Below are 19022 nucleotides of genomic sequence, written 5' to 3'. Positions count from 1 at the left end.
TCGGGATCAAGTGTATATAAGAATTTATAAACCACCACAGTGTAACTGGATGCATCATAAAGAAGGGGGAATTCTCCCCATCCCATCTCTAAAAACTTTCATAAGAAACTTTTTAAATATAATTATTGCTATCATTTTGGTATGTAACAAAAATGTTTGACTTACCTCTCCTGTCCTATTTTCTTTAACTGTGATCCTGGTTTCCTTAATGTCCATTAAAGCTCTCTGTAAAGTTAAGTTTATTATTGAGCACTATGATTGCATGTTGAATGTTATAACAATTTATTTAACTAGGATAAATGTCACTTGTCAAAATGGGCATTCGAAAATAAATCAAATGATTATTTATACATTCATTTTATATGTGTGCAGAGTGGGAATGTAAACAATTCATGGCACTATATATAATGTTTACAATGAATTTAAGGAAGTGTATCCAGTTGACATAGATAGACAGTGCAATGTTGAGTCAGTTTGGTGTGACATAAGCACTGCAAATGCAAAAATGAGAGTAGGAGTGTGTTATAGGCCTAATGACTCTAATGAGTACAACAAACAAATGAACAGAGAAATACAATAGGCCAGAAATCAGATTGTGTTATAATGGGGTATTTTAAGTTCCAAGATTTTGACTGGAACTTGTGGATTGGTCACTCGCACACTAGTAACACTTTTGTGGATTTATTGGATGATTGTTTTCTGTAGCAGCATGTTCGAGAAGCAAGCAGACAGGGAAATACTCTTTATCTGATTATCAGCAGTGATTATTCCTGTATAAAGAAATTACAGATAAAGAACCAATAGGTGGCAGTGATCACGGTGTACTGATGTGGGATGTACTTAAAGATATAATTACCATCAGGAGTAAAGGGAAGGGTTTTTGCTTCCATAAAGGTGACTACAGTGGGACCAATTGATGATGTCACCAACAGCAAATTCTAAGTGCGAAGCATTCAAGGAACTAATCGTGGAAAATACTAAGCCTTTTCTTACCGATTAAGAAATTCTGTTCAAGGTTAGGCATAAATGGATGTTAGATGAACTAATGAGACTCCTGGCAGAGAGTCTCATTAGTTCATCTAACAAGACTCCTGGCAGGGAAGGAAAATGCATGGGATGCATATAAAGGTGCACCTGATGCATGGGTGTATCAGGTGACTCGGAAGCCTGTGGCAGATATAAGCTAGTCTGTAATCATCACAAAGGTTAGGCAAGCAAAGTTAGATTACAAGAAATCTTTGGCAAAGGATGCTAAGAAAAACAGCAAGGACTTCTTTATATTATATAAATTCTATAAGGAAGGGGATGAATCAGATTGGTCCACTTGATACTGATGGTTCAACTGTTGATGATCCTGCTCAGATAGCTGATAATCTGAATGAGTATTTTGCATCTACATTCACACATGAGGAGTTATCAAGGGAGGAAAATGGCAGTGGTTTATCAAATTGTAACGGGATGCTTAACAATTTTGTAATAACTGAGAGGAAAGTGGAGGAGAAATTGTTGAAGTTAAACATAAGAAAGGCACCTGGGGTGGATGGAATCTATCCAGTTATATACGAGGCGGCAAAGGAAGTAAGCAAAATCTTAGCCATAATTATGAGAGCATCCTTGGACTTAGGGGAAGTCCCCTCAGACTGAAGATGTTCAAAATGTATCCCCAATTCACAAAGGGAGATCTAAGGGTGACAGGAGTAATTACAGACCTGTTAGTTTAACTTCTGTTATGGGAAAAATAATGGAGTCGATGGTTAAAGATGCACTGCAGGATCATCTAGACAAGACTGCAGTAATAATTCAGGCACATGGGTTTGTTAAAGGAAAGTCTTGTCTGACAAATCTGATTGGATACTAGGATGTGGTTACAAAGGAGCTGGATGCAAAAAATAATTTTTTTATCATATACTTGGATTTCAGGAAAGCTTTTGACACTGTTGCGCATGGAAGACTACTGTACAATTTGGAGCAAAATTGTATTAAGGGTAAGTTGCTACAATGAATAAAAGGATGGTTGAGTGGAAGAAGACAGAGGATGGTAATCAATGGGTGCTGCTCTTCATGGACTAATGTTATTAGTGGAGTCCCACAGGGTTCACTGTTGGGCCCATTGTTGTTTTGCATATTTGTCACCGATACTGATGAAGGTATATCAGGCTTAGTGTCGAAGTTTGCAGATTATACAAAGGTTGGCAGGGTTGTTAATGACAGTGTGCTACTGCAACAGGATCTAGAAAATTTGGGCAGATGGGCTGAGAAGTGGCAACTGAAGTTTAACATTGACAAATGCAGAAAAGTACTGCATAGGGATAGAAGTAACCCCAGAGAAACGTACCAACTATTTAGTACTACACTTAGGCTGGTAGAATATGAAAAAGATCTGGGAGTAATTGTGCAGTCAGATATGAAGTTTTCTGAGCAATGCAGACAAGCTGCCAGAGCAGATCATGGGGTACTGTCAGTGATATACAGGAATTTTGCTAGTAGGGAAAAGGAGGTGATTATCACTTTGTCTAAGGCAATGGTCAGGCCATGCCTTGAGTACTGCGTACAGGTCTAGAGGCCTCATTTTAGGAAGGATGTAGAGTTGCTTGAGGGAATGAAGGGATGGTCTTACCAAGAAAGGCTTAAGTTCTGTAAATTGCAGTGGCTGGAGACTAGGCACCTGCAAGGTGATCTGATCGAGGTGTATAATGCCTTGAATGGGTTGAGCAAACTGAATTCTGATGAGATTCTTTTGCTTGCTCAGTTTACAAACCTGAGGGGACATAAATTCATGCTGAGGAAAGACAGATGTACAATAGATGTGCAGAAATTTGCTTTTAGCCATTAATTGCTGGAACAAACTTCCAACTATTGTTGTGTAAGTTGGTAACATAAACAAAGAGAGAATGGATGGGTAAAATTGTTTTTTTATTTTTTTGGCTGATTATACATAAGCTCATACGCTTGCTTTCTTGCATCACATCCATTACTACTACTACTACTACAACAAAACAATGTTTTTGAAAGATAAAAAATAATTCTTTTATATGGTCATTCACAAGAAATACAGACTTCTTGATTAAACAGTTTCTTTATGCATAGATTATTATCTGTAACAAGTATTTTGTTTGTACAAACGTGGATTCATCCAAATATTCAACCAAGTTGTAGTGATGCAATTTCTGAAAACAGAAATATACAACCAACAAAGCTGTTCAACACTAAAATAAATTGCCTCTATGGGTATTTGAAGGTGATAAATGGGATAATTCAAGGGTTTATTGGATCAATACCTAGTTGAAGAAATAAGTAATGTTTATTATAAAGACAAACCGGTTATGTCTCCAAGGAAACTAGGGTAGAGAAAAAAATTATCTGTAACTTTAAATTATTATCTGAGAAAAAAATAAACAACAACAAAAAAAAACACTGCTATACTACCAAACTAATGGAGCATACCAATGCAAGAATTAACAGGCAAAACAATATTAACAAGTATAAGACTAATTCCACTCAAATATCAAGATACTTATTATACACATGATAGAGCCAAAGAAGGTGTCTTTGTGTGTGCTTGTTGCAAAACAATCATCCAATAAATCCACGAAAGCCTTGCTAGTGTGTGAGTGACCAATCCACAAATTCCGGTCAATCTCTGAGAAATTAAAATCCCCCCATTATAAGACACACTGATTTACTGGCCCACTATTTCTCTGCACAATTGCTCATTATACTCATCAGATTCATTAGACCTATAACACACACCTACTCTCAATTTTCCTTTCCCAGTGCTTATGTCATACTTAACAGACTCAACATTGCATTCTCCACCAACATCAATTGGATGCACTTCCATAGATTTTATGTGTTTCTTAACTAACAGCATAACCTCTCCTCCCTTCCTGTCTTGTCTATTATTCCTGTACATATTGTACTCCCCAAATTCCAGTTCTGCATTCCTTATATACCGAGTGGCAGCACTTCTCTGATATCCCAACAATATGTGCCTTTGATGTTTTGACCAACACCCCAAATTCATCAAATTTATTTACCAAACTCCTAGCATTGGTGTACAGATAAGTATACATGCACTTGTTCCTATTCTTAGTTACCCTAACACAGCCCATGTATTTACTTGTTCTGCAATGACTCCCAGCAGTCTCTGAAATCCCCTGCACCTTGTTTTCTAGGCTGCTGCTCATTCAAATTGAAGCAGTGCAAGAATCACTTTCACGTCTGCCAACGGCTATTGTTAATCTATTAGTCCGTGTATCGCCCCCCAAAGCTAGCAGTTTTCTGACCCACCTAACACTGCCCTGATAGCATCAGCAAATATTCTTGCACCCTTTCCATTTAAGTGTATCCCATCCCTGTAGAAGCAGTCTCTCCTGTTAATGAGCACAGACCAAGCTGAGAAAAATTCTACCCCTTGAGCCTTGCACAATCTCTCCAGGGCGGAACTGATCGACAAGGCTCTCATCTTATACTCTTTCCTATCGTGTCTCGGCAGAATTGCAGACACTTTTAAATTCAACCCTAAGTCACTGTTTCGGCAGAATTGCAGACACTTTTAAATTCAACCCTAAGTCACTGTTTTTTTTTCAACATTGACCTGTACTTGGTAAGTAATTCTACCAGTCTCCTAATCTTAATATCATCTTAATAATAGTGCCAAAGTGTACAACAATATCACCTTCTGTGCCCTTAAAAGATGATATATGCTCTGCAACATCATAAAACTTTGCCCTAGGCAGACATACCCTGGACTTGTTCCACCTATCCTTTTTGCACAATGTTCCCCATTTCCCTGACAATAGAGTCATCGACAACAACTAATTCCTTTGGGACCAGCACATTCTGCCTTGGGGGATTGCCACTGTGTTGTGTGATGTTCAAGTGTAAGCTCTGGCATTGATGTGGGCAGCCGAGAGCTTGATGGGCCCCTCAATTTAAATCCTTCGAGGGCATCCACCCTGTCCTTCAAGCTCTCATATAGGCCCATAAAAATGCTGAGTTGGAGCCTGATTTCCTCACACTCCTTATATTGCATACACACAGACATTCCCCTTGGCAATATCATGTGCCATTTCTGATTGCTTCACAAACATCAAACAAACAGTACATTTCAAAAGGCTGTGATTCAGAGGACAACCGCACCCCCTCAGTTCTCCCCCTGAGCCACAGCCTTTTGCTTTGCTGCTCTGGTCTGAGTCATGATTTCAATTCAATTTCAATGCAAAAATATAACCCTAAACTTATATCCCAATGCAGTTATAACACTATATATATATATATATATATTTCAGTATCAAGTATTATCTCCGAGTTCATTATATGACTTTCGTATCTCCTTTCAAGTTATATGAATTAATTTATAATGTTACGTTTGTAAAATCTAGGTCGTTATATGTATTTAGTTAAAAACGTACAATTTAATTGACAATGAAATTTAATAAGATTAATAAATTTTACTGATTAATTGATAATACTATTCTATAATAAGCTAACAGATTTCTAATACAGTGCTACGTGTTTAGCTATCTAGTTTTACGTTAAACCTTATGCTATCTAGTTCGGGATGTACGTTGTATTGCATAACAATGTGGCAAGTTACAAATGGTTAATCTACGGACGCTACGTATTAATTGACTTTCAAAATCACTATCTAAATTCAAAATAAACCAAGAAGCTTGACTATTCAAAATAATTTAATATAACAATTAAGTCTATAAAATGGCTAAATATAATTAAAAACTTAGGGTTCGCCAGAGCTGCAAAATCTTGTCCAACACGTGGATTAGTAGAACTGTTCATCATCCTAATCAGATTGCTGACTCAATAGATATTTTGAATCTAAATTCACGCATGAGGAATTTTTTAGTGCCAGAAGTGTAACAAATTCTAACAGAAGTAAATGATTTTGTGATAATTGAGAGAAAAGTAGAAAAGAAATTCTTGAAGCTAAATCTAAACAAGGCACCTGGGAGTGGATGGGATCCATCTAACTGTATTAAGGGAGATAGAAAAGGAGGTAAGTAAACCTTCAGCCATAATAATGAGAGCATCCTTGAATTCAAGGGAGGGCCCTATGGACTGGATATTTGTGAATGTATCCCCAATTCACAGAAGAGGAGGATCAAAAGGTGAAATTAATAATTACAGACCTCTTAGCATCTGTTCCAGAGAAAATATAATGAAGTCACTGGTTAAAAAAAGTAATGCAGGAGCATATAGACAGAAATGCAGTTATATTCTAGTCATGACATGGATTTGCTAAAGAACGATCTTGTCTGATCAATCTGATGGGATACTACAAAGGAAATGGATGCAGAAAATAGTTTGAGATCATATTAGTATTAGTAGTGGGATAGGATGCAAGAAAGCAAGATTATACAGCATAGAAAAAAAAAAAAAAAAAAAAGAAAACAATTTCACCTATTCGTCCCCTCCAATAGTTTATCCAATTCTTCCTTGAACGCAAACTTCCTCTTCCGCACATCTATTCTAAAACCATCCATCCTCAATTTGCATTTATGCTCCTTCACGTGCACAGTAGGAACAAGAGGAAGAATCCCATTGCCACTGAGTTTACTCAAGCTATTCAAAGCCTTAAACATCTCAATGAGATCAACTTGCAGGTGCCTAGTCTCCAGACGCTGTAATTTGCAAAACCGAAGCCATTCTTGGTAAGAGCACCCCTTGTTCTCATCTTGTTTGTCCTTCTCTGTACCTGTTCCAGCAACTCTACATCCTTCCTAAAATGAGACCTCCAGACCTGTATGCAGTACTCAAAATGTATTATTAGATTTATTAATTAGTTTATATTTATTTTAATTGTTTAATATATTAGATTTCAGAAAAGCTTTTGATACCACTGTAATAAAAGACTGCTGTGCAAATGGGAATAGTCTGGCATTTAAGGGCACAAAAGGTGATATAGTTGTACACGTTGGCACTAATAATATTAAGAGTAGGAGACCGGCAGAATTACTTAACAAGTACAGGTCACTGTTGAACAAAAGCCGAGAATTAGGGTTGAATTTGAAAGTGTCTGCAATTCTGCCCAGACACGATAGGAGGGAGTATATGATGAGAGCCTTGTCGATCAATTCGGCCCTGGAAAGATTGTGCAAGGCTCAAGGGGTAGAATTTTTTTCAGCCTGGACTGTACTTGTTAACAGGAGAGATTGCTTCTACAGGGATGGGATACACTTAAATAGAAAGGGTGCAAGAATATTTGCTGATGCTATCGAGGCAGTGTTAGGTGGGTCGGAAAACTGCTAGCTTGGGGGGGAGACAAAGACCAATAGATTGACAGTAGCCACTGGCAGAGGTGAAAGAGATTCTTGCACTGCTTCTATTAGAATGAGCAGAAGCCTGAAAAACAAGATGCATGGTATTTCAGAGACTGCTGGGAGCCATTGCGGTACAAGTAAACACATGGGTTGTGTTAGGGTAGCTAAGAATAGAAACAGGTGCAGGTATACTTGCGTGTACACCAATGCTAGGAGTTTAGTAAATAAATTTGATGAATTTGAGGTATTGCTCAAAACATCAAAGGCAGATATTGTTGGGATATCAGAGACGTGGTGTCACACAGATATAAGGGATGCAGAACTGCAATTTGGGGAGTACAACGTCTACAGAAAGGATAGACAGGATAGGAAGGGGGGAGGGGTTATGCTATTAGTTAAGAAACACATAAAAACCAAGGAAGTCAAGCCAGTCGACATCGCTGGACAGTGCAGTGTTGAGTCAGTTTGGTGTGACATAAGCATTGGGAGGTCAAAATTGAGAGTAGGAGTGTGCTATAGGCCTAATGACTCTGATGAGTATAATAAGGAACTGTACAGGGAAATAGAGTGGGCCAGTAAATCAGAGAGTCTTATAATGGGAGATTTTAATTTCCCAGATATTGACTGGAATTTGGGGGCTGGTTACTCACACACTAGCAGGGCTTTTGTGGATTTATAGCATGATTGTTTTCTACATCAGCATGTTCGGGAGGCAACTAGAGGGAGTAATACTCTTGATTTGATTATCAGCAGTGATTCTTCATGCATTAAGAATCTGCAGATAGATGAACCACTAGGTGGCAGTGATCACAGTGTGCTGAAGTGGGATTTACTGAAAGAGGTAACTACCATTAGGGGTAAAGGGAAGGGTTATTGCTTCCGTAGAGGCGACTACGATGGACTTAGACAGTATTAAAATTCTATACAGTGGGACCAACTGATGATGTTACCAACAGCAAATTCAAAATGGGAAGCATTCAAAGAACTTATCTTGGAAGCTACTAGGCTTTACATACCAACTAAGAAATATTGTTCAAGGTTTAGGCCAAATGGATGTCAGATGAACTAATGAGGCATATGGCAGAGAAGAAAAATGCATGGGATACTTACAAATTAACACATGACACAGAAGCCTATGATAGATACAAGTTGATATGCAACCAAGTTACAAAGGAGGTTAGGCAGGCGAAGGCAGATTACGAGAAATCCTTGGCAAGGGATGCAAAGAAAAACAGCAAAGAGTTCTTTACTTATGTAAACTCTAGAAGGAAGGGGATGAATCAGATTGGTCCACTTGATATTGATGGGTCAACTGTTGATGATCCTGCTCAGGTAGCTAACAAACTAAATGAATATTTTGCATCGACATTCACACATGAGGAGTTATTCAGCAAGGGGAATGCCAGAGGTGTATTCAACTCTAGCAGTAAGCTACAGAATCTTGAAATAACTGGGAGTAAAGTGGAGGAGAAACTGTTGAAGATAAACACAAGAAAGGCACCCGGGGTGGATGGGATCTATCCAGTTATATTAAAGGAGGCAGCAAAGGAAGTAAGCAAACCCTTAGCCATAATTATGAGAGCTTCCTTGGACTCAGGGGAGGTACCCATAGACTGGAAATGTGCAAATGTGACCCCAATTCACAAAGGAGGATCAAAGGCTGACACAAGTAATTATAAACCTGTGAGCTTAACTTCTGTTCCAGGAAAATTAATGGAGGCACTGGTTAAAGAAGCACTGCAGGATCATTTAGACAAGACTTCAGTTATAGCTCAGACACAGCATGGTTTTGTTAAGGGGAAGTCTTGCCTGACCAACTTGATTGGATACTATGATGCAGTCACAAAAGAACTGGATGCAGGGAATAACTTTGATATTATATACTTGTATCTTACACTGCTACACAAATCTAAGACTGCTACACAAATTGGAGCAGTGTGACATTGTAGGCAAATTGCTGCTATGGATAAAGGGGTGGTTGAGGGGGAGAAGACAGAGAGTGGTAATCAATGGACACTGCTCATCGTGGACTAATGTTATTAGTGGAGTCCCTCAGGGCTCAGTGTTGGGTCCATTATTGTTTTCTGTATTTATAAATGATATTGATGATGGTATATCAAGCTTAATGTCCAAGTTTGCAGATAATACAAAGGTTGGCAGGGTTGTCAAGGACACTACTGACACTATGCTGCTGCAACAGGATCTGGAAAGGTTGAGCAGATGGGCTGAGAGGTGGCAAATGAAGTTTAACATTGACAAATGTAAAGTACTACACATGGGAAACAGCAACCCCAGAGCAACGTATCAACTCTGTGGTACTACACTGACAGTGGTAGAGAATGAAAGGGACTTGGGGGTTATTGTGCAGGCAGATATGAAGTTCTCTGAGCAGTGCAGACGGGCTGCAAGAGTAGCTCATGGAGTATTGTCAATGATATACAGGAATTTTTCCAGCAGGGATAAGGAGGTGATTATTCCATTGTATAAGGCAATGGTCAGGCCACACCTAGAGTACTGTATACAGGTCTGGAGGCCTCATTTCAAGAAGGATGTAGAGCTGCTGGAACGAGTACAGAGAAGGGCAACAAGATTAGTGAATGGAACAAAGGGGTGCTCTTACGAAGAAAGGCTTAAGTTTTGCAAATTACAGTGTCTGGAGACTAAGCACCAGCGAGGTGATCTGATAGAGGTGTATAAAGCCTTGAATGGTTTAAGCATGCTCAATGCTGATGGGATTCTTCCTCTAGCTCAGAAAAATCACCTGAGAGGGCATAAATTCAAATTGAGGAAAGACAGATGTAGGATAGACGTGCGGAAATTTGCCTTTAGCCAGCGGGTGGTTGGTTGGTGGAACAGACTGCCATCCCTTGTGGTGGAGGTTGATAGCCTAAATAAGTTTAAGGCTCAGCTGGACAGGTATTTTGAACGAACAGAGGGGTGAAGTGGAAGTGGGTTTTTTTTTTTTTTTGGCTGATGCTGCATAAGCTTGCTTTCTTGCATCAAATGCCTCTACTAATGCTAATGCTAATGCTAATATTAAGGGCAAATTACTGCTATGGATAAAGGGTTCAAGTTTAGGGGGAGAAGACAGAGTGGTTATCAATGGGAATGAACTCTTCTTGGACTAGTGTTAGCAGAGTCTCTCAGGGTTCAATATAGGCCCATTGTTGTTTTCTGTATTTATTAATATTGATGAAGGCATATTAGACTAAATATCTAAGTTTGCAGATCACATGAAGGTTGTCAGGAGGGCTAATTGCGGTAATCAGGTATACTACTGCAAGAAGAGCTAGGAAAATTAGGCAGATAGGTTAAGAAGTGGAAATTGAACACTGACAAATGCAGGATAATGCATATGAATAGCAGTAATACCAGATTAACATACAAACTATGTGATACCATACTCAGGGTAGTGGGGAATGAAAAAGACCTGGGGATAACTGTGCAGTTAGATATGAAGTTCTCTGAGCAGGGCAGACAGGCTGCCAGGACAGCTCAAGGAATCATATGCCTTTGTTATCAAAAATATATTCTAACTGACTAATTATAACCATATTCTAACTGAGTTAGAATATGGTCAGAATTAAGTTATGTCTAGGTGATGGTTAGGTCACATCTTGAGTACTGGATCTGGAGGCCTCATTTCAGGAAGATTGTCAATCTGTTGGAATGGGTGCAGGGAAGAGTAATGATATTAGTAAGGGAGATAAAAGCTCTTACCAAGAAAGTTTTCACTTCTGCAGTTTGCAAAACTGAAGACTTTGAATAAACAATAGATAAAATGAAAAATTGTATAGATCTTCTCTGAGTAAATTCAAGAAAGATCTAGACAAACTATTAGGAGGATGGAGAAGTGATATGGGAGAGGTTTTTTTTTATAGCTGATGCTGTATATGCTTGGTTTCTTGCATCATTTGCCACTCATAATACTAACAGAAATATTAATACTCTCACAGTCAAATAAAAAAAAAATTAAAAAAAGAGACATTCTGTAAAAAAGAAACTGCATACCTTTTTCTCCATTGACTGGGTAAGTTTAACAATTGCTCCATCAATTTCTGTAATCATTCCTTCCTGAAATATATGGCAGCATTTAAGAGATCACATGATTGTAATTATATTTATAATATTACTTGATATACGAAGAAGTTAAACATTAGATAACATATGTAAACACAGTGCAAAAAATATATATACATTATCAATACATGATTAGAGATGAGCATAATCAAATTATTCATAATTAATTATAAAATAAAAAAAATGAGTTAATGAGTTAAAAAAAAGCCAATCGAATTGATTTGTTATCAAAAAGATTAAACTTGGCACTGCCTTATAACAGATAGATAGTGTGTGTGTGTGTGTGTGTGTGTGTGTGTGTGTGTGCGCGTTTTCTCTAAAGCAGCAGTCACATTTCCAATTATACCTTTCCATTCAATTATCAAATATCCTAACTGATTAGAAAAAAAGAAAAATTCCTTTACGTGAAGTTATTGTACTGCTTGATAAAAGTAAAGTTTATATGTACTGAAAGCATAAAATACAGTGAACAAAAATTGGAAACTCAAACAAGCTAAGGGGAAAATATTCAGTTTGCATAAAAGAAGACATGGAACTTTTTTAAATTCCATGTGGTCCTCATACAAAACAGGAGTAGGCTAGAATTAGTAAATAAAAAATGCTCATAACTTAAAGACTGATAACAATAGTTTACAGTGTATCTGGGGTTTGAGTAAAAGTATGTAGCAGTTATTTATGCATGTTTACTGATTACTAAACCGAAGTCTGTTTGTTTCTATCACGTAAAGATTTTTCACAATTCATTAACAAAATAATACCTATTATATGCAAATGTGTACATAACTATAGTTTCTGCAATAGTTTACAAGTTTTATACCCCTATATTCGTAAACAGTATCAAATATTTGCCTCAAATACAACAGATTGTGCATGCTTAACCTGTAACTACACACACACTGCAAGGTAGCCGACCTTGACCCAGGATGGTAGACGGCCCCTACCCTGCTCTTCTGGCCCATCTGTGATTCTCAGAATTTTATTTTCCGAGTGGAGTCTAGGAGACTCCTGTGTGTAGTTACGGGTTAAACTTGTCTGAGCATGCACACTTGTCTGTACAGTCCACTCAACCACAGAGGCTATACAAGTGGCACATCCCTTATGCAGTCACAGTACTCCTGTAAAAACCGTCGTGAGCTCTCATTGTGTGTTAGTTTTCTTTTAGTACGACAACCAGAAAGTGTATAAACAGTCCCGACATATTTTGTTACATATGTAGTTGTTTTGTTCCTGTAAAGCAGAGGCAAAATATTACCGATTTTGTAAAAAAAATCGTATTATGCATACTTTGACATAAAACTAGGCGATCAGGATAAATCGTGAGCACCGCATAAAGTAGGCCATACATGTGTCAAACATCTTAGAAAATGGAGTCAAGGAAAAAATGTGTGCTTGCCATTTGCTATTCCTATGGTGTGGCGCGAGCCAGTAAGCCAGGCCGAATGTTACTTTTGTGTATGTGACGTTAAAGGTTACAATTCAAAAAATAAAAAGGACATCAAATATCCAGAACTACCATCAGCCATAAGACCGGTTCCGCATGGACCTGATCTGCCTGTAATGCCTCCACCAGAAACTTTGGAGTCCACATCTTCTTCCACCGAAGCAGAAGCTAAAGAGGTTAGTAAAGAGGAATGCTATCAACAAGAAAATATTTTTAACGGCACAGCAATTCACGCAAGTCGAACTGAACGATTTAGTAAGGGACTTAGGTCTTCCAAAATATGCTGCTGAAATTCTGGGATCCAGACTTCAAGCGAAGAACTTACTTGCTCCAGGCACATCATTTTCCTGGTACAGAAATCGTGAAAGGGAGTTTATACAGTATTTTTCACAAGAAGGTCCTCTCGCATATGCAGTGATATCGCTGGTTTAATAAGTGCCTTAGGAGCTCCATCATATATTTCTAGTGAATGGAGACTATTTATTTAAAGACTCTTCTAAGACTAGTTTAAAAGGTGTTCTCTTGTATAATGGAGATAAGTACACATCTGTGCCAGTTGCTCATTCAGTCTACTTAAAAGAAACTTGTGACAATCTAAAGTTGCTTCTGGAGAAAATTAAATATCAAGATCACGAATGGCAACTATGTGGAGACTTAAAAGTGTTATGTATGTTGTTGGGGCAACAGGGTGAGTACACTAAAATGCCATGCTTTATTTGTGAATGGGATAGCAGAGCTAAAGCGCTGCATTGGACAAAGAAGCAATGGCCTCTGAGGCACAATCTTACACCGGGGTCAAAAAATATTGTGCACAAAAGTTTGGTGAAGCCAGATAAAATACTATGATCTCCACTGCATATCAAGTTAGGCATAATGAAGCAATTTGTTAAAGCAGTGAATAAGGATGGCAACTGATTTAAGTACCTTTGCAGTAAATTTCCCAGTTTATCTGACACAAAACTTAAGGAGGGTATCTTCATTGGTCCCCAAATTATAAAATTGGTTTTAGACGGTCAGTTTGAAACTACTATGACTGACGTTGAAAGGGAAGCCTGGATTGCTTTTAAAAGTGTAATGGAAAACTTTCTAGGAAATCATAAATCACAGGATTATGAGAAAATTGTTCAAAATATGCTCGAAAAGCTTGGCAATTTAGGTTGGATACAAGCATCAAAATTCACTTTTTGCATGCCCATCTTGATTTTTTCCCTGAAAATCTTGCACAAATGAGCGAAGAACAAGGGGAGAGATTCCATCAGGACATAAAGGAAATGGAGCAGAGGTACCAGGGAAGGTGGAATAGAAGCATGATGGCCGACTACTGCTGGTGTTTAAAAAGAGAGAAACCTGGAACTGTACATAAAAGAAAAACAATTAAACATTCTTTTCAAACAAAGAGACGAAGGTCTGATTAATAAAATTTTTAGAATTTTGATTAATACTTAGTGTTTACGTATTTTTTGATATATCAAATGGTAATCCTATCAATTTGTCATTACTAAATACAATAAAATTATATATTTTTGTAAAAAACAATACTTTTTTATTTCGTAAATTGTGATGTATCTGGATGTCACAGAAAAAAATCTAAGTCATATTTGAAATCACAGCAAAATATTTCGGCAGTAGGACCTATTGAAATTCAAACCCCACTGAACAAACTTAAATTTGTATACTAGTGTAATTAATTCACAATGAAAAAGTGCTTTTTTATTTTCTATTTAACAGATTCAAAAAAATTAACTTTTTAATACATTAAGCTGTCAATCTGAGGAGATTAATCATCTTTATATATCCCCTCAAAAGAAATAAAAGAATCACTTTAAACACTAACACAATCACCATATAAACATAAAAATATGAAACAAGTGTAATAAATATTTTAGCTTACCCTGCCTACACTCACTCCACCAAGGTATATTACAGGATGCTGAGTACTGAAAATTTTTGAATATAATAATTTTTATTTTCTGTAATTTAAGTAAAATGAACAAAAATACTCAAAATTTCAGGTACAGATATAATTTTTGGTATAATTTTTATAAATATTATACTAAAAAGTATATCATAATATACTATTATACTAAATATTAAAAATAAAGAAAACCATTTTCGGGCTTATTTCAAAATTTGAGGCCATTCACAGTGTGCAAAATTTGAATTTATTTGTGTGTTGCATTGGCCTTTGAACATCAAGTTCGTGTTATTGTCTTTGTGAAAACAATAGATAAACCATTCAAAACCAACAAGTATAAGGCAGTAGATGTTTACTGACTTAATGGAAGAGGAAAAATAAGTAACTTGAAACTTTAAACAAACAGAGCATTGGAACTTGGATGGTACCATGCCATTCTTCAAGCAAAATCCAAATAGTTGCAAAAATGGGGGTGAGGCACCTGACGGTTCTCATACCCAATTTCTATAAGAAAACATAAGAAAATCACTTCAGAAACAACTACAGTATAAGTCTGATTATATTTAGGAACACAGAGAAAATTACAGATATTTAACCAATGATTAATGGTTAACATGGGAATGTGATTGGTGTCCCACCACCACTACTTCTGGGTTAATACATAAGAATTACATCATGTTTTTGGTATGAAGTAATGTAACCTCCTATATCATTAAATTTCTTAACTATACACCTAGCACTAGTATATAATGTGGAAAAATTAACCCCGGGGGCTCACATCTGGTGAGTATGGGCTTGGCACACCCAGGGTCCTGAGCTGGATATCATCATTCTTCTCTTTCTTCGTGATTCCCTTCTACTTTTTTCGCTCTCTCTTTCTCTCTCTCTCTCTCTCAGGGTAATTTGGGATTTTTTTTTTTTTTTTTTTTTCGGCTGGTGCAGCATAAGCCTCAGGCTTCCTTGCAGCATAGCTAATAATAATAAATCAATCACTTTAGGTTCTTTGAACTTCTAACATATCATGCAGTTGCTTATAGCAATACTTTCCACAGGAATTTCCTAACCAAATATCCCTGTAGTTCTAGAATTAGCAGTAAAATAACTATGGGCATAATTGAGATTCATAACCAAAATAATCAATTATGGCATTTTCATAATTGATTATATGCAAATTAGGTTATGAAATTGCCAAAAAAAAAAAAAAAAAAAAAAAAAAAAAAAGACGGTAGAGAAATTCAATCTGATGTTATCAAAATGAGAGATAAATTGTTGTTACCACTCTGTGAGAGAAAGTTAAAGAAAGAAAGTGAGTGAATTTTGTGTTCCTTTTTTTCTCTCACACAAAGTGAGAGAAAAAGGAAAAAAAACAGTGGAAAAAGATTTAAGGACCACTGATAATCAGAAAACCCAATGACCATGAAGAATAATAGTTCAGTGATAAAGTAATGCAGAGAAAGAGAAATGGTGTGAATAAATAGAAAAAGAAATAAAGAAGGCATAAGAATTAAATAAATCAAAGTAAGCAAAAAAAAAAAAGATATAAATACACAAGAAATACTAGCTAACTCAAGGTTAACTAGTCAAAGTCCTATCACTCAGTATTTTGCACCCATCTTGTCATTTTTCTAGCGCATTATCATTTCTGGAATTCAGTTTTGTCAGCACGTTGACAATTGTTGACTTGCGACTATTTAATGACTGAACAATAGCAAGCACAGAGTTTTTTGACCTAAATGACAGCCAACTGTCATTCCTTTATGAAACTCTGCTCTTTTTTTAGATGCTCATTGTTGAACAATTGCTCAACAAGCCAATCACTAAACACCTTTACAGACCAAAATATTAGCATATTTTGTAGTTGCACATAATTTTCTGTAATCAGATAAGGTGCCCCAAAACTTTTTATAGGATAGTGTACATGCTAGTTAAATAGCAACAAGTACTGTATTACCTGAGAATACAAGGTTTAGCAGATGAATCCTCTACTTCTGTAACATCTGTAATAACAGATTTTGATGGAAAATGTTCTTCAAATGAAGTAGTTTCTGGTTTAACAACTTCCTTTTTAAATTTTTCCTCTAACTGTTTCTTAAGTCCAAGTTTTTCCAGAGAGTGTAGCAGGGGTGGATAAATGTTTCTGTTATGAGACTGGCACTGCACAAATTATGAAACAGAAAATAAAAATAAATTCAATTAACAAGAAGTTAATTAAATAGCAACAGCAATCAATTTAACATGGAGAAATGCAAGTGCAGTTCTCTCAATATAATTTAGCACACAAGAACCTATGAATACTACCCCTCACCATTCACAGAAAAAGAAAAAAGCTCATTACTACCTTGTTGGTATACAAATTTTTTTTTAAAATAAATTTACAATATTTCATTTGTTCATTTCCTAAGACAACTAATTTTATAAGAAATGTATTTAAAAGCTGAGAATTTTATGCAGCAAAGCATATCATTCTAAACATTCACCTTTTAAATTAAAATGAAAATTAAAATTTATTATAGAGTGCTACTCAAAAGCAGACTATCTTGTATGATTGCAAAATGAGTTCAGTTTCCAAAGTAATATGAAACACATTTATTTGTTGATATTAAAGATACATTAATACACAAATTTAAGAGTATGCAGAAATACTGTACATAACAAAGAAATTGACATAAATATACTGCAGCAAAGATTCTAAAAGGATATCTAGCCTTTTAGTGGCTAGATATTTTATGCGATATCCTAACGGAGGTCAGCAACCACCACGGCAAATATGTCTGTCTCTGACAGAGACATTGGCTTAGTGGGTATGAACCAAGAAAAACATCTCATAAATAGCAAGTTTAAATGAAGTGTAAATGAAGTTGGTACTAATGAAGTTGCTGAAGTGAACTGCAAAAAACTGCTTTGGCAATAACCAATTTAAAAAAAAAAAAAAAATAAGATATTTTTTGTTTTTGCTGATTGCTAAAGATGATACCACTCACATACTGAAATTAAAGTAAGTGGGCTTATATATATATATATATATATATATATACATATTTTTTCTAACTCTCTTGTGATCAATACAGAATACTTTCCCATTGATTTTGTGAATGCAGGAAAGTGCTATGTGACTATCACAATATTGTTAATTCCTCCACAATCATGCATACTGATCTGACTCCTAAATTGTGGACTTGATTGATAGATTTTTTATCATCAGTTAATAAGAATAGTGTTTTGAAATTCTGCTGACCACCAAACACAGAATGTATACATACAAAGCTACCAGCAGAGTTTTTGGAAGCTTTGCTAAAATGCTTGCTTTAAATTATATATTATTCACTTTATTTTAACATAACAGAATTCACCAATTCATTATCCAATGATACTGATATCTGGAGAACAATTTTTGCATAAAAACAACATATATAAAAAGTGAACCTTAAAAATATTTGAATTCTGGTTTTTGGAGAGCTGAATTTTGAAAATTTTGCCTGTGAAACCCTTTCACACAAAATATATGCTACTCAGTAGAGTACTCCGTCTTCCTCAGAGAATTTTCTTATCAGGCTGAATCAGTAAGAGAGAGAGAAAAAAAAAAAAAAAGTCCCATGACTCACATGTTTAATGACACCAAAATCACTAATCTCAGCCAGCACATTAAAAAATAAGCATGCAAAACTGTTGTACCTCTTTTTGATGATCTAGTATATAAGGCGTAAATAGTATCATAAGCACTACTTTTGAAAGTATAACTATTATTTTGCAAAATCAGTTATTATATTAGTGGTGCAAAAAATAATAGATGTACTTCAAAAAAATGGATATAACACTAGAACTGATGGTTAAAACACTAACACTTACAACTCATGATTAACACAAAGGATTTTGAAAGTATGTGTGCCACCCCATAATGGCCTAACTGATACTGAACATGGTCAGAGACAGACTCTACGAAGGAGGCATGGCTAACCATGTGATCACCATATAAAGCCACTTTTTGATTGACAAGTTATTTTTTTTCCCTTAACACAGTGTTACAGGAAAAAAAACTAAATATTTTTAGAACACATTTTGTTCTAAAAATATTTATGCTGCTATAAACATTTTTATCTGAATATGAACAGTATTAAAACGATCAACACATAATTTCAGTTTTTGCAGTTCCAAAAAGATCAACACATGAAAAAAAAAAAAGTCGTTTCCCCAGAGTTGAACTCTGAGTTCCCCACAGATGAGCAGCTGATCTCTTCAAGAGAGATCAGCTGGCTCATCTGTGGGGAACTGATGCCCCCCAAATATCTGCAATTACCTAAATCTTCTT

The 19022-nt window shown here is 36.1% G+C and overlaps 1 protein-coding gene across 3 annotated transcripts in view; it reads right to left on the bottom strand.

Moving 5' to 3' along the window:
• The window catches only part of LOC150076660 (uncharacterized), a 349756-nt gene that overhangs the window by 120211 nt on the left and 210523 nt on the right, over positions 1–19022 (bottom strand). For all 3 annotated transcript variants that reach the window (XM_090386112.1, XM_090386111.1, XM_090386113.1), the window contains 4 exons: positions 16668–16870; positions 14693–14738; positions 11292–11354; positions 166–225 (listed from right to left, as the gene is read on the bottom strand). In XM_090386112.1, the coding sequence (XP_090242238.1) occupies positions 166–225; positions 11292–11354; positions 14693–14738; positions 16668–16870 (372 nt within the window). The remainder of the gene's footprint in view (positions 1–165; positions 226–11291; positions 11355–14692; positions 14739–16667; positions 16871–19022) is intronic.

Source organism: Mastigoproctus giganteus, chromosome 12 (genome assembly GCF_048544385.1).
Source record: "Mastigoproctus giganteus isolate SK-2022 chromosome 12, ASM4854438v1, whole genome shotgun sequence".
NCBI classification, from domain to species: Eukaryota; Metazoa; Arthropoda; class Arachnida; order Uropygi; family Thelyphonidae; genus Mastigoproctus; species Mastigoproctus giganteus.
Note: the sequence above shows the minus strand (reverse complement) of the source record. Positions and strands in the feature narration are given on the sequence as shown.